This window comes from Pygocentrus nattereri, chromosome 17 (assembly GCF_015220715.1).
Source record: "Pygocentrus nattereri isolate fPygNat1 chromosome 17, fPygNat1.pri, whole genome shotgun sequence".
Classification (NCBI taxonomy): Eukaryota; Metazoa; Chordata; class Actinopteri; order Characiformes; family Serrasalmidae; genus Pygocentrus; species Pygocentrus nattereri.
In genome coordinates this window covers 34,255,980-34,279,968 of record NC_051227.1, presented here as the reverse complement: position 1 = coordinate 34,279,968, position 23,989 = coordinate 34,255,980, and the positions used below count along the sequence as shown (strand labels likewise).

Sequence of the window (23,989 nt, the reverse complement as noted above, 5' to 3'; positions counted from 1 at the left end):
TGACACCACACCGTGTGAGTGAACGATATTTCAGAAGCAGCTTAGAAAATGGATGGATGGATGGGTTTGCTACAGAATTGAGTCTGATATCCCATCCAGCATTTCTACTATTGTTTTAATAATGTTAGGGCATAATGTAAGGATATTAATCTTAAACCGTCTTAGAATGTTTTTATTCTACCTTTAAGAAGAACATTCTGGGAACAAAAAAAAAACAGCTTCTTGCTGAAAACATTAATAGAACATTGCAGGGTAACATTCTGGAAATGTTTTTGGAACAGTTTCTAGCTGTTATTTTGTGCATTTTGTTTTTTGAATTACACCACACACCAAAAGTTATACTTCATTTGCACACATTTTTTAAAATGTAGGAGTAATATGTTGCTGAAAGAGGTTAATCATTTATCAGATGGTGGGTCCAAATATTTGCAGAGAATCCGTGGGCTGAATGTCCTTATAAAAAGGCAGGTAAACTTCATAACTTGCTGTTGGTTACCAAATTCATCATGGTTGTCTGCTGGATGTACATTAGTAAAAGGCTACTGTTAGTCTGGTTCTTCTTTCTTTGTGCCTATGGACGACCTTCAGGACCGTAAGTAATACAAAAAGATGTTGGTTTGTGGCAAAAAACACTGGCTTGTTTTGTGTTACAATGTAATGTAACCATATGATGATTATGTAGACATGCTTTATTTTCAACACAAGTTTACCAGCGTTGAATGTTTTGTTTTAGCAAATTTAAATATTTTCATGTTGTAATTATGAGTGTGTGAACACGATACAACAAGCACAACCGCAGCTGAGCAGCCAACGTAGAATTAGATCAACACAGCAACCACAGTAATGCAGCTCAGAATAGGACACAATTATCAGCCAGTATTTATGACATAAATGCCAGAAAGCACTAGTATATTAAAGTTCTGTGGGACATTATTGTTCCTGAGTGTAAAACGAGATACAAGCATCGTTTTTTTTATTAGAAGCTTTGAGTTTGCGGTGTTCTTCATGACTAGCAAGCTCATGACTTCTATAGTGTTTTCCCCATTACAGCATAGGACAGATAACACAACCATGACACAGCACACAGGTATTTCATGTGCATCTTCAGGTTAACTCAGTCTACAATTTTGCAGTCAATGATTCAGTCGATTCAGTCAATGAGATTTGCCCTGATCTTTGTACAGTGGTTTCTGTTACATAACTCCCTGCTTTTTGTCTTTAGGTATTTCATGGTGACGTTTCCTGCAGTGATAGAGTCTGGATCTGAGGCTACACTGTGTACAAGTCTTCTGAAGCCTAATGAGACTCTGCAAATGACCATTTATCTGGTTCATGACAACCAGAACAGAACACTTCTACAGGAGACAGTGGAGGAAGAATTTCGCCGCTGCTCTAAGTTTAAGGTCAGAAACCACCATTTCTAATTTTTAGCATTAGTGTTTGATATGTCTGAAAATGGAAAATAGCTCAACATATACTGTGATCTCTACAGGCTCCACAGGTTGAGGGTGAATCAGTGCAGGAGATCAGAGTAGATGTTAAAGGTGAAAGTTTTGAGATGACGGAGAAAAGAAGAGTTATGTTTAAATCCTACAAACCACTGACATTCATTCAGACTGATAAACCAATCTACAACCCCGGCCAAACAGGTACTCCATCATTTCTGCAATATGTCTCACCACTTAACTGTCACCATTTGGTTTGTGCACTAAAATACACTAGTATTAGTGAATATTTGTACATTAGTATTAGTAATCCTATTATTAGTGCAGTAAAATTAATACTGACTGTACAGTTTCAGATATGATATTCACCATTTTTCCTATGCAGTGAATTTCAGAGTTGTCACTATGGATTTGAATTTTGTCCCCCTTAAACTAGAGGTAAGAGCTTTTTCTTGACTATTAACCACTGTAAAATCATTTTTAAAAAAAATAAATAAAAGATAATTTCCAAGGTGATTTACTAGACTTATAGAAACACATTCCCTGAGAGGCTTTAGTTAGATACACCTCCCTGAGGTAGAACAAATTCCACACCTGTTTTTATACAATTAACATCTTTAGTTGTTTAAAGGATAGTTGTATAAGAATATGTTACATCAAAAGTTGTGTAATTCACTAACATTTGGACCAAAAAAAGTGCAGATTTTACCTCCTCTCTACTTTCTATGAGGGACAATGGAGACACATTCTCTACTCTGTAAAATTATGGAGCCTTTCTGATGACATCCTGAAAAATAAAAATAATGCATAGCCATGACTTAGCAAGGCACGGGGAATGAAATAATTAAGCCTTGACTACAGCTTAATAAAGCATAGTCTCATTCCCTTGCCTTAATAAGTCATAGTCCTGATTGAATTGTCTTGTTCCCAAGCTTGACTAAATTGTGTCCATGTATCAAGATCTCATTATTTCATAAATGTTTTTTATATTAAGAAGTTACTTTTAATGTACAGTACATCTATACAACCATACTTTGGTGCTTTGATCTACCTTCAGGAGCCACATATCAATTTTCAGTGGTATTTGTTTCTCGACTACTAATCCAAGTCCAGGAAACCTGCCTTAAAAATTTTAGTTAACTTAGTGCCACTTAATGACATAATATTATCAAACAACTGAACACTAATCCCCTTTGTACTGAAGGTGTTTTATCAAATCATGGTAATTTTTTTAATGTGTTTAATGATTTTAGAGGTTTTTTGTATTAATCAAATTTTAAAAAACATTTTTTTTATCTCACTGTATTTTATAGTACAGCCTATTGACTCTTGAGGTAAGGAGATGGATCCACACAGTATATTATGCATTTCATTTCTCATTATACTCCTTGATTAATATCTGTAAAAAATGTGTAGGGCTTATTATTTTTACAGTAAAAATAATATCTGTTTAACAGGACAATAATGGTAACAGGATCGGTCAGTGGACGAATGTGTCCTCAACAGGCCTCATAGTGCAGCTTTCTCACGAACTGAATCCTGAGGCTCCTGAGGGCCTGTATATACTGGAGGCTTACATTGGGGATAGAGAGACCAGACATTACTTTAAGGTGAAGAAGTACGGTAAGTGACAGCTCTAGAACATTAGCTTTTCTGTGATTATAATCAGCACCAATTACTGTAATAACAGATTCCGTTTGTCTTTTAGTTTTACCCAGGTTTGAGGTTACAGTGAAAGCACCAAAACAGCACAGTGTTGGAGAGGAACTGAAGATAGAGCTTTGTGCAAAGTGAGTGACTGTTTGAAGAGTAGAGAAACTTTAGTGTCCTTTAGTTTCTTCATTTTAGGCACTGAATCTGTTTGCTCACTTTAAAATGAAACAGTGTCATTTTAGGCTATTTAACTGATTTTAACATGTAGATGATTCATGCTACAAAGAAACATACAATACCAAATTCTGCATCTGGCTTTGACCCATTTATTATGTGCTCGTTTCAAAGATTGTGTATGTTTTGAAGGTACACTTATGGACACCCAGTACCTGGTAAAGCACTAGTGCAAGTGTGCCGGGCATTTTTCACATATAGTGAGGAGCATGCCTCATTGATCTCACCATGCCTGGATAACACGGTACAGGTGTGTATGTACTATAACAACATAAAGCAGTTGGTTTTCTCTTGTGGTGAAACAGCTCTTTCCTTCTCAGAAAGTAAGGTGCTAAACTGTCACTGGGCTGGTACCGCCCAGGTCTCTGGGGTTGTGCACTCAAGGGTATGAGTTCAATACCTTTTAGTTAGGGGACAAAATTGTGCTTATGTAAGGTACATATTTGGACCTTAAGGGCATTTAACCTTTGAGGGTATATTTACACTTTTCATGCCATGATTAACGAAAATGTATGTGTACAGGACCTTTTTGTGTTCTAGCTACTTACATACTTTTTTACACCTGCTAATCACACTTCCTATGTATTTTTTAAAACCTTAAACACAAAGCCAAACACTTTAATTTACCAAAATGCATCTGTCTGGCAAAAGCAAACAACTGATAAATTAAGTGTAGTATTGTTTTTGAATATATATATATATATATATATATATATATATATATATATATATATATACATATATATATATATATATATATATATATATATATATATATATATATATATATATATATATATATGTGTGTGTTTTTTTGTCTTTTTCTCTATAGATGAATGAGACTGGCTGTGCCTCTGCTGTCTTCAACATGTCAGCTTTCACTAATCCTGAATTTCAACATATTTTTAAAGATAATCTTGATGCTACTATTACAGTGACAGAGGAAGGAATGGGTGAGTGAATATCATTAGACAGAAAATAGACAGTCAAGCATTTAAAATAAGCTTAAGTTGTATGTAGTTAATAACTTACATGTTGTCACTTCATTTTAAAAGAAATTTCCATGGTAAAAACTGAAGAGATACAACTCATTTACGAAATTGGTAAAACTGTGTTTGTTGATGTACCACACAACTTTGAACGTAACACAGTTATAAAGGGAGCGGTGAGTCTTTTTTTGCATTCCCTTTTCTTTTACTCTTTACATTTATGGTGTTTCTCTACTGAGCAGTACAGTATGGTATGGCTACAGATCCCTAATGGTGCATTTCTGCTGTATGGGCTAGCAATTTGACAAATGCAGTCGTCATAGAATCACAAAATGTCAATGTAGTCAAATGATTGTTATAATAAGGGAAATTTTAGATAGCCAGAATCTCTGTCTCGGACTCCTATATAAAACCAAATTCAGAGTAAAAGTTAATTGACCATTTGAAGCTCCTCCATGGCTGCTGTGGTTTGTGTTTACTGGTAACGCTAACACACAACCTGAGAACTTGCCAACTTTCCTGGTTCTGTTATGTGGTAGGAAACAGACACAGGTACTCAGCCGGAGTGGTTTGGATTTGTAACTGTACCATGCTGTTCTGTACTGCCTGCCATTATTGTAAAGCGGCATTACACTTTTGAAATTGATAACAGATCTCCTTCCACTTATTAACAGATCAAAGTTACAAGCTTTAGTGGAAGACTGATTCCTAACAAAAAAGTATATCTTTTGGAAGGTCCACTTTGGTCTGCAAAGCTTCTTCAGAATCTTACAACAGATATGAATGGACTGGCTAACTTCACAATTAATGCACCTGATCACCCTCATACACAGATTTTACTAGAGGTATGTGGTATGATTATCGAAATTTTTTGAGAATTTCTATTTATCTCTACAACTAATTCTTGTCCATTGTCATCTAGGCAAGTGTCTATCCAGACGGCCGATATGATGAATACACGCCTTTCTTTTCAACTGATGATGTTAATATACATCTCCTCCATCCTGCACCTACAATATTCAGTCCACCTAACAGTCCAATTTCCCCTTCACCGGAGAGTGATTTATCAATAGGGCGCTTAAAGGAACCTATTCCATGTGGTACTGAAATTACCCTAAATATTACATACTATATTGTTGGAGAAACCACTGAGAATTACAGTACTGATATTATATACACAGTGAGTATATAGTCATATATTCTAAAATTAACATTCACATTTCCTCTATTGAGACCGTTTTAAATGAAATGTAGTTGATTTGTTTGTCAGTATGATGAATTTTGGTTCTTTGGTGCAGGTCATGTCTAAAGGAGCCATAGTCCATCATGGATATGAGAAAGTTGAAGTGAAAGAATCCAAAAAGTTCATAGAGGGAAAAGTCTCATTCAGACTGTCTGTTGATGTTGGTCTGGCTCCTGTAGTGCAGGTTCTGGTGTACTGTGTGCTGCCCAGTGAGAAGATCATCACTGCTAGCAAGAATTTTAATGTGGAGAAATGCTTCAGAAACAAGGTAATACTGGCACACATTGGTGTTTATATTTTTATTTTCATATTTCTAGATAGTTGGTGGCTTCCAATTAGTCACTGTTTTATGAATACCATGCACAAAGATAAAGCTGTATCAACTTGTTTCCATCGTGATCTTCAGGTCTCACTGCAGTTCTCTCCCACTGAGGCAGTTCCTGGTGAGGAAAACACTCTCCAGCTCTCAGCTGATCCTGGTTCACTGTGTGGACTCAGTGCTGTGGATCAGAGTGTGTTCATCATGGAACCAGGGAAGCGCCTGAATGCTGACCAGGTGAAGTTCATATCTATTAAATGTTTTAACAAACGCAGGTTTTTGGCTTTAAAAAGTATGTGCTTTAATTTGCAGTGCCCTTCGAAAGCTTTGGTACTAGGAAAATTAAATGTATAATGCAAACTCCAGAATATGAACTATTTGAGTTGTATATCTTGTTATAATGGCATGTTATCATACTTGTGTTTATACATTCATTTTTGTACTTTTTAATAGCCTTGAATTTAAAAAGCTGCATGTTTTTGTGTAATGCTGATGTCATGTTAGTTATTACAGTTGCAGAAGTCTAATTTTCTCAAGCCAGTCCACATTTTCCCCCGCCCCCCCCCAAACAGTCCACATTTCTGATCCAACCCATGTCAATACATCAGAATCAAGGACAATGTGGACTATTAGGGTCCTTGGTGATTAGGTTTGATAACATATGCATCTGCTTATGTTGTTGTCTCTGGTATATTATTCATTTTTAAATACAATTTCCTTTAATTGAAACCATTCAGAAAGTGTTTAGTACTGCATTTTTTCTGTCTTGTCAATACTGTACAAAAGTCAAAGACCATCTTTAATATATTTAGTTTCTAGTCAAAATGAAGTGAAAAGAAAATACATACAAAAACAGATTTTCCAAAGCAGTTCAAAAATTGATAAAAAGATATAGAGAAAATGGGTCTAAAATGGGTTAAAGACTATGCAAGACCTGGAAGACCACCAAAACGGTCACCATCAGATAAACAGCACTTAAAGCTTTCATCTTTTAGAGAGAAGAGAAGATCAAGCTCCACTCTTAGTTGAGATCTGAGAAAATCCACACGCATTTCTGTCCATCCTTCCACTGTGAGAAGACAACTCAGTGCTATCTGAAAAGATGTGCAGCTGTGGAGAAGCTGTTACTAAAGAAAGAAAATATACAGAATCAAAATCAAACAAAGAAGCTGCTGGCATTTTCAGAACAATCTTTTATCTGAGCAGTAAGCTATCACTTACCCAGAAAAACTAATATTACAATAAATATTATTAAAAATAATGAGCAACAAATTAGCAAAATACGTACTAAAGGCCATGTGTTCATCTTTGCTATCTATATTTAGTGTTTGTAAAGAAGCCGTTTGTTGAGTTCCTCTTTATGTCCAGCTAACAAATGCTTGCTACATGTGCTGTAATTTTAAAGGAGTTTGTAGACACATACTGACGTTTCTTTTTTAAATGATTTTCTTTTACATTTTGTGAAGTATTTACATGTATTCTGTAAACTGCCTTTATAAAATGTAACTTAAACTGAACGCAGATGCTTATTTTCTGTGTTCTTAATACTGATTTCCATTACTACTATTCCATTACATCTCAGCCCAGCATATGTCAATGTGGTTATTGAACCATTCCAAACCTCTCCTTGTGACAATGCAGTATTATTTGTGGTTATTATCCATCAACTGCTTTGGCTAATCAATAGTATCCTCTCTCTTAAGAGTCCCAACAAGGATCCACAGGGTTGCAAGAGTGGTGCTGTAAAGAAATACACTTTATAAAACAGACAAAATAATTTTGATGAATGGCTGGTGGAAGAACATGAGTACATGAAAAACATTTCTTTCCAGTAACATAAAATTTTTCTTCCCACCAAGGTGGAGATGTCAGCCAGCAGTAAATAAAAGGCTGAGATGGAGTATCTTCTTAAAAGTACTTAATGGAGGAATTTCCTCAGTCAGTACTTTATTACTTGTCACTTACAGTTGCAAAAAAACAAATTAGTTAACTGTCAAACGTTTACCGTTTATTGAACTATTCACCCCAAAACTACCGCAAGTCAGGACCATTGGTGCTTGCCTTTCTTTTGCTCCATAGCCATAAAGAAAAAGCATGGCTATGGTCTGGTGTGACTGCAGCTTCATGTCGATTACGTATTTTTGTGGGGTGAGCGGGTTACTGAGGGCTGGTCTTGATTGAACTAAAAGATGAGTGAGTGCTAAACTTAAGGCACTTCTTCAGTTCAAGGTTGCAGATTTGTGGTATTCTCAGTAAGTGAGTAGAGTTACTATTGAATTATTCTAGTGCGTATGGAGTGCAAATGGGGAAAAGTACAAAATATTTTAACCCTGTAAAAGGTAAAAACCCCTATTCTAAGAAATATGCTTCAATTCCTTTTGTTCGTGATTAATGTGCTTAGGTGACTTTTGCATGGTATTTTCTGCTTTTTTCCAGATGCTGAAAAATGTTGTGCAGTACTGTGTGTGTAAATGAGGTTTTTTTTGTGGGGGGAGGGGGAGACAGTAGTAATAAGTAACCTTTTTTCTCTGCCATAGGTCTTTAATCTGTTGCCAGTGTCATCAGTGTCACATTATCCTTACAGCGTTGTAGATAGGCAGGAGTGCTTGCATGTTCGAACTCGACGCTATTTATGGCCAGACTATGTTTATACTACCATACAGGTAAGTAACTGATTGCTTATCATGTAGTAAATATGTGTGTTCAAATGTTATGAATACTCATGTTATAGTGAATTAACATCATTTAAAGCTAACTATGTCAAACATGTATTCCTTGCATTGGTTGCTTGACAGAGAGTAGGTCTGAAGATGGTGACTAACCTGGCTATTAGACCACCTCAGTGTTTGATGTACAAAGGCATGCAGTACATTCGCACTGATAGTTACGGTATGTCCCGTCTCATCTTTTTCATCTTATTATTAAAAGGTCATGTTCATTAATGCTTAAATATCACCATCTTTCTAATAAGCGACACCATGAGAAGTGACATCAAGTGTTCCTTATGAACAACTGTTATTCACCTTATTATTGCACCTTATGATGCTTTTATGATGCATTTATGGAACTTCTGGCAAGTGAAAATAGATATGTTGAATGCTTAGAACATCCTGCCATATAAGTAAAAATAGAAGTAATCTTGTTTTTTGGGATATTAAAATGTTTGTGGGCCAATGTCTGTAATCAGTCTGTCAACAGAAGCTTGGATCTGTGTGAGAGAAATGCATTAGTCCACCTACACAAAGGAATCACACTAATAAACTCATTTCATCTCACGCAGTCAAGTATAGGCAGAAAACCACAGAACCGTAAAGCAGTGCCATTATATAGCAAGATCTAGTGCAAAAGTCTGTTTGTTTATTTATTTATCTATTTTAAAAACTGTGCTTTGATCATGCTTCTTGTATGTTCACTGTAGTAGTGTCAGTGTAGTGGGGTTAACTTGATGCTATATTGGACTTTGCTGTCTGCTCTAGTTTTAAAAGCTCATAATAGCCATGAAAGTAACATGGTTACTTTGTAGATCCTCAGTCTTTCTGTATAGGCTTGAACATGACATCTGTCTTTTATTATTGTACTGTTTACCACGTAACTTTCTTTTGACCTGCTTAGCTTAATCTAGTGAGGACAGCATAAAGCCAGTTAGTCATCTGGCTGCATTTTATGAGCATGGATTTCAGTGCTACTAACTGGGCTTTCGCAAGTTGTTATTAAGTCACATTCTCATGTTTGCTGTTTATGTAACATTGCGGTTTTTACTGTACATTCATCTTGACTCAGCAGAAGTGAGTAAGTAAAAAATGAGGTAAATATAGGGAAGTTTAGCTATGATATTACAGTTCATTCTGATCAGTGTAATAAAATACATTAAGTGTTAGAGTTGTATGATACGTTTAAACACCTTATTTTAGGTGAATCCAAATATTGTAATGGGTATTAGTGTACTGTAATGTATTGAAATACTTTCAATGTATGCTAATCATGAATGTTTATCGCTCAACAGATTATGACCCATTGGTTGGTTCCTCTTGGCTTTCTGATTCCACTGAAACGATTCGCAAATTCTTTCCAGAAACTTGGATATGGCAGCTTGTTGAAGTGGGGTCAGTAAATCAACAAAAACGGTTTCATTGTTTGATGTTTCTTTATTGTTCTTTGTTCAGTTACTATTTTGTAGTGTGATATAAAAATATTCCCAGACTAATTTGACACAAATGCTTTTTATTCAGTAATGACAGTGACTTCAGTGCCAACTGGTTGAGCTATTCTTAGATTATAGAAGTGTGTAATAAAACCTTGGGCCTGCCAGTGAGCCCATGGTCTGTTAAGGCGTTAATATATTTATTATTTAAGTAGACAGATTTACGTTGTACTTCATGGTCTTAAATGATGTCAAGTGGTGATACTGACCATTACATTTGCTGCTATTGCTAACCTTACAGCAGTTTTACTGACATTCTTTGGATTTCAGAATTATGTTGACTGAAAAATGTTCTTTTTCCACAGAGACTCTGGATCAGCACAGGTTCCTGTCACTGTTCCTGATACTATCACCACTTGGGAGACAGATGCTTTCTGTCTGTCCTCTAAAGGTCTGGGAGTGGCTCCTCCTGCTAAGCTTCGTGTCTTCCAGCCTTTCTTCCTGGAGCTCTCCCTGCCCTACTCCATCATCCGAGGAGAGGAGTTTGAGCTGAAGGCCACTGTCTTCAGCTATCTCTCCAAGTGCATTATGGTACTGTAAGATCAACATTTTGTGTCTTCGCCAGTCTCTCATCACTTCACATCCACAGTAAGCTGATCTCCTGTGCTTTATGGACAGGTTAAAGTGACTCCAGCTCCTTCCTCACTCTACACTCTGAAAGCCTCCTCTGATGGAGAGTATTCATCCTGTCTGTGTGCCAATGGTAGAAAGACCTTCAAATGGACTCTTGTTCCCTCTGTGCTTGGTGAGTTCTGAACCTCTCGAGTTCAGACATAACCTCACATTTCTGTTGAATTGTTTTTAGTGCTAATAAACTCCTCTCTGCATCTTTTGATGTGTTTTAGGGGTCCTGAATGTGACGGTCAGTGCTGAGGCAGAACAGTCACAGACTGTGTGTGACAATGAGATTGTGAGTGTGCTTGAGAGAGGCCGCATTGACACAGTCACACGCAGTCTGCTTGTACAGGTAGGACTATTTAAAATAGCCTATTTAAATAGAAAGTATTTCATACATTCATAGTTATGCTGCTATTACTATTACATTTTCTAATTTAGGCTGAAGGAATTGAAAAGACCCAGAGCCAGAGTTGGTTGCTGTGTCCACAGGGTAAGTCTTCCATATTTTAACTGCTGATTTATGTCTTTTTTTCTTCTTGACATAACAATACTGCACTGCTCAGTGAAGATTGAGCTACCCGTTTGATTCACAGAAAACAGTGTCTCAGAAGAGATGGAGCTGGGTCTTCCTGAAGATGTGATAAAGGGATCAACAAGAGCTTCTGTTTCAGTGCTTGGTAAGAAAATACCAATAAATTAAATAAATTATGACATGATGGGGGTCCTACTGACTATGGCAAATTGTGTGCATCTGTCAGCTGGCAGTTGGATAACTTATCTGACACTTTTATTTTACAAGGTGCTGTATTGCATTCGGATTTGGTGACTAGCCCATTGAAGTATGTGGAACTTATTGTCATGTCCATAGAATCCATCTGAGATGATTTGTTCTTTGTGACCAGCCACATTGTCATAATTAGAAGATGGCTGAATTGTGGTCATACAGGGATACATGTGGTCAGCAAAACTGGCCAGAAAGGCTGTGGCATTCAAAGGATGCTTAGTTGGTTTTGTATGGCCCAGTGTGTTCTTAGAAAACATTCCCCGCACCAGTGAGTGAGAGTTCTTCAGACCAAACAATGTGCAACTGCAACATGAGATTCCCATTCTTAATTACCAGGAGTGGGACTTAATGTAGTCTTCTGCTGTTGTAGTCCATCCACCTCAAGCTTTGAAGTGTTGAGCACTGTGTTGAGCAGTGTGAGTGGTTGCTGGAGTTATGATAGCCTTTCTGTTGGCTCAAACAAGTCTGTCTATTCTCCTCTGAATATGAAAAGTAGAATATTCAAAGGAGGCTTTTGCATGAACTCTTCGCTCATCATACCTATAGCAGGTTCGGACACTAACTGGGTAAGGTGACATTTCAGATGGAATTAGAAATAAACGAGCATATCAAAGAACAAAAGTAAAAATCTTTGAAATGGCAGAAATTGAATGGGCCTGATGGTCCAACATTTGTGAGAAAATTATCAGTGTGGGAAAATTGGTGAGATTGTTTTTTTACATTGCCTTTATTAAAGTGTGAAGAATGTGAAACAACAGTTAACTACAAAATAAGGACTAGTTACATAGTTCAGAATATGGATACAGTAATGCTGTTGAAGCATGTAATTATAGGTGGGTGACTACATATAAAACTTCCAAAGCTTGTTACAAGTCATTTTATAATATAACATAAATAAAAACTGAACATAAACATGCAGTCTTGTAAAACTGTTTGAAATGACTCTGCTCTTTCCACAAGTATGCATTTGTAGGAATTTCCCCATATTGGCTGACAATAGTAGAGAATAGAGACTGGGCCAAGTTTTGTTGTAGTATTTTATATATTTATGTGTCCTGCTAGTAATTGTGCTAAACTCTCATTAGGAACAGTGACTGAAGTGACATCTACATGTAGATCTATGAGAAAGGCATGGAATTTGTGTCCATTGGAGCAGGGCCAACATCTGATGACATCTCCTAGGATAACATTAATCACCCAGTAAATGTTAAACCAGCAAGTGTCTAAAACAATTTTTAAATGTTAATTAGGGCAGTACAATGGAATAGGTTGGTAATTATAGAGCTAGTTTAGCTATAAGGTTAGCAGCTCCTCATCTATTGACCTCTATTTAGTAGTTTTTGTTGTTAGACTGATAGTTGCTGACATTTGAGTGATATCTTGAAATCACAGTAACAATTATATGCTGCTGAGCAATGGTATAAACTTTGTCCACAGCTATTCCAAGAACTGTCTTATTCTTGCATTCTGAGTCTGTACCATGCTTTTTAAAAGTCTAGATCTTGCACATTAGTTTAAATTAAAGATGTTTAGTTTTTGCAATTTGTCAGGCAGACTAAAAGAGCTGCATCTAATGAGAACTGAGCAGCAATCAATTCCATGGTCAGTTCTTCTTGCCATCTGTGGCACTGATCATTTTCAGTTTTGCTGGAAATATACATTTGTGAAGGTCACACTGTGCATTTTCCTTATTTAATTGTAACAAGAATCCTTTTGTGGACAGTTTGAGCATGTCATTTACTACCGCAAGACACAAAGTAACAGAAGAAGTACGCTGAAAATGTCTAGTTCAGTACACAAGCTTATTGGGCCTCCTTCACCAACCGTCCTTAGAAAAATAATTCTTCGTTAAACTCACTTATATAGTTTTCACAAAGATTCTGACATTCACCAAAAGTTTTCTTATTCTTAGGTAAGAACAGAATCTAATCACCCTCAAGAGTGCAGAGCTCTCACACATCATGAATCTGACATAGATTTTTCCTTCGAACCTTTTCAAGGACAAATTTAAGAAAAGTCTAAGGTAATTTAATTGGATCAAATAAGTCAGACACTTGCATTAAAAAAAAAAAACAAATGTGAAAAGGCAATCCAAACTCATAGTGACACATCAGGCCAAGGTCAACACCAAAAGCAAGTGACTAAAAAATAAGCAGGGACATCCAGAGAGTAATCAAAGCACAGGCCAAGTCAAACCAAAAAACAGAGACCACAAAAATAACCAACAAAGCTAAAAGGCAAATGCAGAATTCAGAGTCGAAAATCAAGCCGTTAAAATAGTATTAAACTTGGATACAAAGAATTAGTAGTTCAAGGAGGCAGATCTGTGATAGGCTGATGCCCCGAGAGTTCAAAGTCACATGATCTCTCAAGGGACCCTGGTAGTTGGAGAGAAAATTGACAAAATATTTTGGCTTTGAAAAAAAATTCTTAGCTCGGTGTTCTAGTATATTACTGTGTTGTTTTGTAGGAGACATACTGGGCCGTGCACTAAAGAACATTGATGGACTGCTGAAGATGCCATATGGCTGTGGAGAACAAAACATTGCTCTCCTTGCCCCCAACATCTACATTCTTCAGTACCTGGAGAACACTGGACAGCTCATTGCAGCCATCCGTGAGAGAGCTACTGGTTTCCTTAAGAGCGGTGAGAGAACTTTTCTTAATGAAGAATCTTTTCATGGTCACATCTGCCCTAAGTATACACTTCAACTAACCTGAATTAAAATACATTTTCCTTTACAAAGGATATCAGAGGCAACTTAACTACAAGCATGATGATGGTGCATACAGCACATTTGGAACAGGAGATGGAAATACATGGTGAGAACTTCCCAAATCAACTCATGACATATGCAGCTAGCAGACGTGCAAATGACTAGAAAACTTATACGTTTAATTCTTTTCAGTTGGTATAAATTACTGAATAACATTGCATCTACAGGGACATTTTTGTTAATAGATATAAATGTATCTCCACCACCAGGTTAACTGCTTTTGTTCTGAAGACTTTTGGAAAAGCACAGCGTTACATCTTTATTGATCCACAAAACATTGACAGTGCAAAGAATTGGCTGCTAAGTAATCAGGGACCAGATGGCTGCTTTATTAGACAGGGAAGACTGTTCAACAACAGGATGAAGGTGAGTTTTGAGGGCTATGCATCCTATTAGACAAATTCTGCATACTATAAAATGAATTGGTTTCTGTTTTGAGCAATGTCCTAATGTATTGTAGGGTGGTGTAAAAGATGATGTGACCATGACTGCTTACATCACTGCATCGTTGATTGAACTGGGCCATACAGTGAAGGTGAGGACATTCATGAGCCTGTGTAAGTTTTTGTGACAGGGTAAGCAAAAACATCATAATTATTAGACAGAGTGCAAAAGTGATGCTTCATTGTGGGCCTATGTGCCTCATAGCCTCATTATTTATAAAGTCACATAGTACATGTCAACAGTCTGAGTGATTTAAATTCAGACCTTGTTGAACTCATGCCATTATTAGGTTTATTTTGTCAGGGACCATGCACAAAAGAGAAGAGATGGTTTTGGTCATGCTCACATGAATAATCAAAGTTAAGCATGCTTTTGTGAAGGGTCTATAAGATTTCCATAGGCTAGGAAGTGACTTTTTTGCTGGAGCCTACGAGATTTGTTATCTCCTACTGGGACAGACTGATCTCCTGTTATTCACACTAATTGTTGAAACTTACATTCTCAATCAAAATATTTTGTATGCTTTAGTTTTATGCAAAAGCAGACATCAGAAAAAAAAGTTTTAAGGTGGTCCTATGTGTAACTGATGTTAAGTATATCACGAGCATCCAGGGTGAGCATTTCATAATGTGGACCTGCCCATCCCAAACTCTTAAGTGTATTTCTCCTACCACAAAGACACAGCAGATACAGCACTGCCTTTGTGTAACATAACTTTTTCTAAAATCTGCACCTTCTTTTTATTTCTTATTTATATAATTATAAATTATATTTACATTGAGAGAGGAAGAGAAATGGAGTAGGGATAATCCTAAAGGAACAGCTTGTGAAGTGTTCTGGATGTAAAGAGAGTGTCAGACAGGATCATGAGCCTGATGTTGGAGGTTGATGGTGTCATTTTGAATGTGGTCAGTTCATATGCACCACAGGTTGGTTGTCAGTTAGAGGAGAAAGAGGAATTTTGGAGTAAGATGGATGAAGTGGTAGATGGTGTCCCTGGAGGGGAGAGATTAGTGATTGGTGCAGACTTCAATGGACATGTTGGTGAAGGGAACAGAGGGGATGAAGAGGTGCTGGGTATGTATGGTGTGAAAGACAGAAATGCGGAAGGTCAGATGGTTGTAGATTTTGCAAAGAGAATGGAAATGGCTGTGGTGAACACGTATTTTCAGAAGAGGGAAGAACACAGGGTGACATACAAGAGTGAAGGGAGGTGCACACAGGTGGATTATATCCTTAGCAGGAGATGCCACCTAAAGAAGATTGGAGATTGTAAAGTGGTGCCAGGGGAAAGTGTAGCAAGGCAGCATAGGGTGGTTGTCTGTAGAATGAGATTAGAAACAAAGAAGAGGAAGAGAGTGAAGACAGAGCCAAAGATTAGATGGTGGAAGCTGAAGGAGGAGGATGGTTGCAGGCAGTTCAGGGAAAAATTGCAACAGGCCCTTATGAAGTACAGAGAAGGTCAGAAGGAGGTACATTGTGTCTTTGTGGATCTAGAGAACGCATATGATAGGGTGCTAAGAGAGGAACTGTGGTACTGTATGAGGAAGTCAGGTGTAGCTGAAAAGTATGTTAGGGTGGTGCAGGACATGTATGAGGATAGTGAGACAGTGGTGACGTGTGCAGTTGGAGTGACAAATGGTTTCAAGGTGAAGGTAGGGATACATCAGGGATCACCTTTGAGCCCCTTCTTGTTTGCAATGGTGATGGAAAGGTTGACAGATGAGGTCAGGCAGGAGGCTTCATGGACCATGATGTTTGCAGGTGACATTGTAATCTGTGGTGAGAGTAGAGAGCAGGTGGAAGAGAATCTGGAGAGGTGGAGGTTTGCACTGGAGAGGAAGGAATGAAGGTCAGTAGAGACAAGACGGAATACATGTGTGTGAATGAGAGGGAGGCAGGTGGAAAGGTGAAGATGCAAGGAGTAGAGGTCGTAAAGGTGGATGACTTCAAATATCTTGGGTCAACCATCCAGAGCAATGGACAGTGTAGAAAAGAGGTGAGGAAGAGGGTGCAGGCGGGATGGAGTGGGTGGAGACAGATGTCAGGGCTGATGTGTGACAGAAGGATAGCAGCAAGAGTGAAAGGGAAGGTTTACAAGACAGCAGTGCATCCTGCTATGATGTATGGTTTGGAGACTGTGGCTCTGTCTAAAAGACAGGAGGCTGAGCTGGAAGTGGCGGAGATGAAGATGCTGAGATTTTCGTTGGGAGTGACAAGGATGGACAAGATTAGAAATGAGCAGATCAGAGGGACAGTGAAGGTGGAGCAGTTTGGAGATAAAGCCAGAGAAGCCAGGTTGAGATGGTTTGGACATGTGTTGAGGAGGAATAGTGGATATATTGGGCAAAGAATGTTGGAGATGGAGCTGCCGGGTAGAAGGAGAAGAGGTAGACCTCGGAGAAGGTTTATGGATGTAGTGAAGGTGGACATGGAGATGGTTGGTGTGAAAGTAGAGGAGGCAATGGATAGGGCAAGATGGATGCAGATGATCCGCTGTGGCGAACCCTAAAGGGAGCAGCCGAAAGAAGAAGAAGACCTATTATTATTGTTGTTGCTGTTATTGTTATTGTTGTTAATATTATTGTGTTCTTTTGAAGGATCCTATTGTGAGTAAAGGGTTGCTTTGTTTGAAGTCCTCTATTGGTAACCTAACGAACACCTACACCACTGCACTGCTGGCCTACACTTTCAGTCTGGCTAAAGAGCATGACACACGAGAGCACCTGCTAAAGAAATTGGATAGTGTAGCCATTTCAGGAGGTATGAAATATATTTTATATCATGGACCTTTAAACTTATATTGTAGTACTAATATAGTACCATGGTTTTAGCTTATACCGATGTTCATAGGGTTATGATTTTTCTCTTGTAATCTCCAGGTAACTGATATGACTATAATTCATAGAGTAATCTTTTTGATCAAGTTTTATTTCTTGTGCTATTATATTTAGGTGGTCCCCTTCACTGGTCTCAGTCAGCATCAGATGACTCCGACTCCTTGTCAGTGGAGATCAGCTCCTATGTTCTACTGGCTGTTCTCACTACAGCTGAAGTCACTGCTGCTGATTTAGGCTATGCTAACAGGATTGTCACCTGGCTGGTGAGGCAGCAGAATCCCTATGGAGGCTTCTCCTCCACCCAGGTACTCAAATTTGAGTCATTTTAGTAACTCTTTCTTTTCTGATCACATCATTGTAGAAGTCAGAGCTGTAAATGTGTAATTCCTTTTTGGTTTTGTGTTTGGATCAGGACACAGTGGTGGCCCTCCAGGCTCTGGCTCTGTACTCCACCAAAGTGTTCAGCTCAGACGGCTCCAGCACAGTAACTGTGCAGTCAGCAGATAAACAAACTCATCACTTTGATGTGAATGAGGACAATAAGTTATTGTACCAGGAGAGACCACTGCAAGTTGTTCCAGGCAAATACAGCATTTTAGTAAAGGGCTCCATCTGCGTGTCTGTGCAGGTAAGTGTGTGTATAGCCTTTGTATGTGTTCAGGGGCGTAGGAGTGAGTTTGACATTGGGAGGCACATAGTAGCACATTTACTACTATGAATCCACCACTGAAGTCACAGAGCTGAATAGCTGTACTTCCGTTTATTGATCTGAGAAACTGGCATTGAGCAGGATAGAGACACTCAAAGGAGTGCTTATATTTGTTCTCTGACAAAGCTGAGATTAGCCTCTTATTTCCCAGCTTCTTGTTAAAATCTTCCTGTTCCACATTAAAGGAGCTCAGTCAGTTTGCATTAAAGTAAGTAGTTAAGTGAATAATAAGACCTAGTATGTAACAAGACTAGTATTTTAAGGAGTTATGATACAAGAAACATAAGAACTAGGTCTATTGGAATTGCAAAATAGTGAATTTGGTCACCCTGGATTTAAAGTGTGTTCTAATTCTAAGACATTCTTCTTTGCTGCCAAGTAGTATGTTCTCATACTATGTTCTCAGTGTTGCATACATTTTACCTCTATATGTAATATTTGGTGAGAAAGACAAGTATATTTGCATATCATCTACACAAATCGTACACAGTCTTGTGGGCTTTGAATAAAAGGGGCCCAAAAACGGAAATCTGGGGAATTCCATGTCACAGTCCTATTAGATTCGTAACTGCCAGTGGCAACAAAGTTATACCATTTTTGCAAGGCATGAACCATGAACCAAAATTTCCAGAAAGTCTTATTGATTTTCAACCTGGCTAGAAGTATTTTAAGATCTTCAGTGTTTGTAACGTATTTTTGCTAGAATTAATATTCAGCGTTGTCATTTCAAATCATATAAGGGCTATCTCAGTACTGTAGTGGGAGCTAAAACCTGTTTGAAATGTGTTAGTGAATCCATTTACATTTACTGTTTCTGTTGTTTTCTGTTTCCAACTGCAGATGGCTTTTTTCTACAATATCCCCACACCTGCTGAAACCAGTACACTGAGCATCAAGGCTACGACTGAGGGGCGTTGCTCAGAATCACTTGCAAAAACTCTGTCTGTCAACTTCACAGTCACGTAAGCATTCATTTGTGATTCACAAGAAAAGTACATAGCTAGAAACCCAATATTAGGAACATTAAAAATAGTACATTTTATAAATAATAACCATTTTTTATTATTATTTTACTGCTTAGTATTACATATTACTGTAGTGAGTATTGCTCATGTCTGAAGGAAGTAACTTTATTTTCAGATATAATGGGACATTAAACAGCACCAATATGGTCATAGTGGACATCAAAATCTTATCAGGATTTACAGCAGATTCCAGTGCTGTAAGTAGCAGTGTTTCATACACATTACTAACACATGTACATTTAAGTTTAGATCTGTTTTCTTAGATCATTATTAAATCATCACATGTAATAACAAGTAATAATATTCTTTTTGTTAGCTGAAATATATGGAACTTGTGGAGCAAGCTGAAACCAAAGATGATCATATTATCATGTATATAAAAGAGGTGAGACAAACGATGAATAATCATTCATTATTGGACACATTAATATGCAATAATCAACATGTGTAGCCATATATTTGCATTTTGTCTTAATGGTCAGCTTTAGGAAAGGTGGTAATTATGTTCAAGAACGGCAGAAAGTCTTCTACATTCACTACACGTGAAGGCTTTTTGTGTAAAAAGCCTAAATTCACAAGGAACTCCATATCCAGAAGAAGAATAGATAAGGAATTTTTTACATAGTATTGTTGGGTTTGTGCTCAACAGGTCCCAAGAAATATTCCTATGAATTATGAGCTACATCTTAAACAGGTGCTTCCGGTCAAGAACCTCAAACCAGCTGTGATCAAAGTCTATGATTACTACCAAACAAGTAAGATTTTTCAAGTCTGTGTTGTTCCAAGACTGTATAGCTGCAGCTGTGTTGTTGTTGTTTTGTACTTATCTTTAATACCTCCTTCATTCAGGTGACCAGTCTGAGACAGAGTACTCCTCCCCCTGCGATTGAGCTTTCAAATCTGCAGTCTCAGAAAAAGGGCACAGGGAACACATGGATGTTTGTTTTGATTGTGACTTGCAACTTTTTTCATGTTCTTTATCAGAATAAATATAAACAGCAATTTAATGTTTCCAATACAAACGCTCAGGATTCTTAAAAAAAATTGTTGTCATCTTGTTAGAATAATTTTGGTGAAATGTTTTCCTTTATGATGTATCTGTTTTAAATGTAACTAAATGTAATAAATTAGAAAATATTAAGCATTAATATTAATGGTCAACTCCAAACCCCCCACAGAGCAGGTATTATTTGAGTGGGGGATCATTCTCTGTACTGCAGTGACACTGATGTAGTGGTAACTACATACTTGTACAGCAAGTTCTTTTTCCTGGTCTAAAGATTCATCACTTCAGACAATATCCAGGTTAACACTTTTCTGATCTGCACTTCATTTCTAAATCATAATGTCATCTGAATCATAGGTGCAAACAATTCATCCTGAAGGCCCTCATTGCTGTGAGGCAACAGCGCTACCCACCACGCCACCGTGCCACTATGGGTTAAATGCAGAGGTCTAATTTCACAGTGTGCAAACACAGTGACAAATGGTTGTTCATTCTAATGAATGCATTTCAGTTTATCGATAACTGTGCATTTTAGTGTTTATAATATATTTCAGCATGGATTAAAGTGCATTTTAGTGTTTATAATATATTTCAGCATGGATTAAAGTGCATTTTAGTGTTTGTAATGTGTTTCAGCACAGTAAGGTCTTTTTAGCAGTTAATTTCTGGAATTAAAATGAAAACAATACCATAAATACTGCCACACATAATCTTAAACAATATTCAGTGTGTGGATTGAAATATTTCACTAGCCCACATAACTGCCCAAGTGTATTTGTGTGATAAGAGGAATGCAGAGTCTTGTAAGCAATATGTGCAGTAAAATGATCAGTAGAAACATTAGTGCACTCTAATGACATCCTATAAATTATTAATGCCGTACTTTTGCAATGTGCCCGTCACAGTGCTGTCACTTACGAGAAAACCCTCCTCTTCTAAATGTGTTAGTAAAACATTTGCTCAATGTTTGTACATGTGAAGTAGGTAAACAATTAAGTAAACAGTCCAAGGATAACATGGTGTGTTTCTGTACGTGAAAAGAATTAGAGGGCAATTTTTACATTATTGAAACTCTAAATATTACAGTGGTCATGTGCCTTCATTAACCCACACATTTAACATCTCATGGTATATACAGTATTAATACATGCACTTCTAAAGGTTACATCATTTAGTTGATGTTTAGAAAGTAACTGATTTAAAAAAAAACAGTTACAGTCAATAATGTAACTTATGTAGATCTGCAAGGTGGGTTTCTGCTGCATTTTGACATCAAAATGCAACAGATTTCTCACAGAATAGCTAAACGAACCATCTAGGAAGGACTGCAGCATGTCAGCGATAGCACTTTATTTGAAAAAGACTGCTTAAAGTCTTTGTAAAACAGTTGTCATGCATGCATATGTTGCTCATAATGCCCACAATCATATGCAAAAGTTTGGGCACCCCTGGTCAACATGTCAAGTGACATGTTTCTTTTGATTTTCCTAATGAAAATAATGCATCCTTTACAGAGAACATAACAGTTTTGGACTCTACTACATGACAACTTTCTACATATGAAAATATTTTTGTTTATGGTATCAGTTTTCAATCCAGCCAAAACATATGATTTAAGGGTTAATCATCTCGTGTGGGCTGAATGATCTTTTAAACAGGCAGCTGGGCTTATTGACTTGTTGGTGGTGACCAGACTTCATCATGGTTGTCAGCAGGGTTCACTTTCGTAAAAGGCTACTGTTAGCCTGTTTCCTCTTTCTCTGTGTCTATGGACAAACTTCAGGACCGTAAGTAACACCAAAAGATGATGTGCTGTATAAATCATGTCTTACAAGCATTCTAAAACATGATATATATTAGACCCTAAAATGATAATTTCTCTAATTTTAGTAGGAGATTCCAGTGGCTGGTTTTGCATTCATCAGTCATGATGAATTGGGGCGGTCATGGGCTGGAGGTTAGGGAACCAGCCTCATGACCAGAAGGTTGCTGGTTCGATCCCCAGAGCCGACAGCACATGACTGAGGTGTCGTTGAACAAGACACCTAATCCCCAACTGCTCCCTGGGTGCTGCGGATTGGGCTGCCCACCGCTCCAGGCTTGTGTGCGCTCACTAGAGTGTATGTGGTGTTTCACTTCACGGATGGGTTAAATGCAGAGGAGAAATTTCCCCATTGTGGGACAAATGAGTGTCTATTAATTAATCAGACCTTTTAATGCTTTCAGAGCTTGGAGTTCATGGCCAGTTTGAACATTTTCATAAAAAAGGTCTAATATGGTGCTTTTGATGTAATGTTGCAGCTTTGGAACTTTGACAGATGATGTTGAAGCCTCTTTTTATTTTTTTTATTGTATAAAGTGGGATTCTCCAAAGTGTAGGAGAGATTTCATGTTGCATATCAATTGTTACGGCTCTTCATTTTCAGGTCATCTCAGTTCGCACTTTTGCAATAGTATTTACTTGCAAAGTGGAAAAGTGTCCTGTGGTCTGACGAGTCCACATTTCAAATTGTATTTAGAAATCATGGACGACGTGTGGGCAGCATGGTGGCGCAGTGGGTAGCGCTGTCCGGGGTCCTCTCTGTGTGCATGTTCTCCCCGTGTCTGCGTGGGTTTCCTCCGGGTTCTCCGGTTTCCTCCCACAGTCCAAAGGCATGCAGTCAGGCCAATTGGATATGCTAAATTGCCACTGTGTCTGTCTGTCTGTCTGCCCTGCGATGAACTGGCGACCTGTCCAAGGTGTATCTTGCCTTCCGCTCGATGACTGCTGAGATGGGCTCCAGCACCCCCCGCCACCCTGACAGAGAAGTGGCTTGGAAAATGGATGGATGGATGGACATTGTGTCCTCCGGGCCAAAGAGGAAAAGGACTGTCAGATTGTTATCAGCGTAGAGTTCAAAAGCCAGCATCTCTGATGGTGTGGGGGTGTGTTAGTGCCCATGGCATGGGTAACTTGCACATCTGTGAAGGCACCATTAATGCTGAAAGGTACATACAGGTTTTGGAGCAACATCTGCTGCCATGCAAGCAACGTCTTTTTCAGGGACGTCCTGCTTATTTCAGCAAGACAATGCCAAGCCACATTCTGCACGTGCTACAACAGCGTGGCTTCATAGTAAAAGAGTGCGGATACTAGACTGGCCTGCCTGCAGTCCAGACCTGTCTCCCATTAAAAATGTGTGGCGCATTATGAAGCGCAAAATACGACAACGGAGACCCCGGACTGTTGAACAACTGAAGTTGTACATCAAGCAAGAATGGGAAAGAATTCCACCTACAAAGCTTCAACAATTAGTGTCCTCAGTTCCAAAACGCTTATTGAGTGTTGTTAAAAGGAAAGATGATGTAACACAGTGGTAAACACGCCCCTATCCCAACTTCTTTGGAACGTGTTGCAGGCATCAAATTCAAAAGGACTGAATATTTGCAAAAAACAATAAAGTTTATCCGTTTGAACATTAAATATCTTGTCTTTGTAGTGCATTCAATTGAATATAGATTGAAAAAGGTTTGCAATCCTTTTTTGCAATCGTATTCGTTTTTTATTTATGTTTTACACAACGTCCCAAGTTCATTGGAATTGGAATCTAGAAAGAAGGCCATTTGGGTTGGATGACCTTTTTTGTCAAACATGTTTGGTCACACACGTGTTTACAATGATTCCGTTGATATATTCAAAAAGCAAGTTGGATTTAGATTTGG

At 37.9% G+C, this 23,989-nt stretch overlaps 1 protein-coding gene across 1 annotated transcript; it reads left to right on the top strand.

Annotated features, from left to right (window-relative positions):
* Positions 1-474: 474 nt before the first annotated feature.
* On the top strand, positions 475-21,370 carry LOC108411103 (alpha-2-macroglobulin-like protein 1). Its single transcript, XM_017682491.2, has 34 exons — positions 475-592; positions 1,223-1,403; positions 1,493-1,649; positions 1,831-1,883; positions 2,759-2,779; positions 2,903-3,068; positions 3,154-3,235; positions 3,465-3,582; positions 4,165-4,285; positions 4,388-4,497; positions 4,996-5,166; positions 5,244-5,501; positions 5,620-5,832; positions 5,971-6,120; positions 8,421-8,546; positions 8,679-8,772; positions 9,887-9,986; positions 10,390-10,615; positions 10,703-10,829; positions 10,930-11,051; positions 11,141-11,192; positions 11,296-11,379; positions 13,957-14,133; positions 14,234-14,309; positions 14,473-14,629; positions 14,724-14,798; positions 17,308-17,470; positions 17,662-17,852; positions 17,960-18,175; positions 19,097-19,218; positions 19,397-19,478; positions 19,598-19,666; positions 19,931-20,036; positions 20,131-21,370. The coding sequence occupies exons 1-34, from the start codon at positions 507-509 to the stop codon at positions 20,169-20,171; spliced, it is 4,293 nt and encodes a 1,430-aa protein (XP_017537980.1). The 5' UTR covers positions 475-506; the 3' UTR covers positions 20,172-21,370.
* Positions 21,371-23,989: the final 2,619 nt, after the last annotated feature.

Bases quoted from the DNA above. Each gene is read 5' to 3' on its own strand.
- LOC108411103 (XM_017682491.2), top strand. From the start codon at position 507: ATGGTTGTCTGCTGGATGTACATTAGTAAAAGGCTACTGTTAGTCTGG. The intron at 1,404-1,492 runs GTCAGAAACCAC...TGATCTCTACAG, and splicing joins GCCGCTGCTCTAAGTTTAAG to GCTCCACAGGTTGAGGGTGA. The intron at 10,830-10,929 runs GTGAGTTCTGAA...GATGTGTTTTAG, and splicing joins TCTTGTTCCCTCTGTGCTTG to GGGTCCTGAATGTGACGGTC.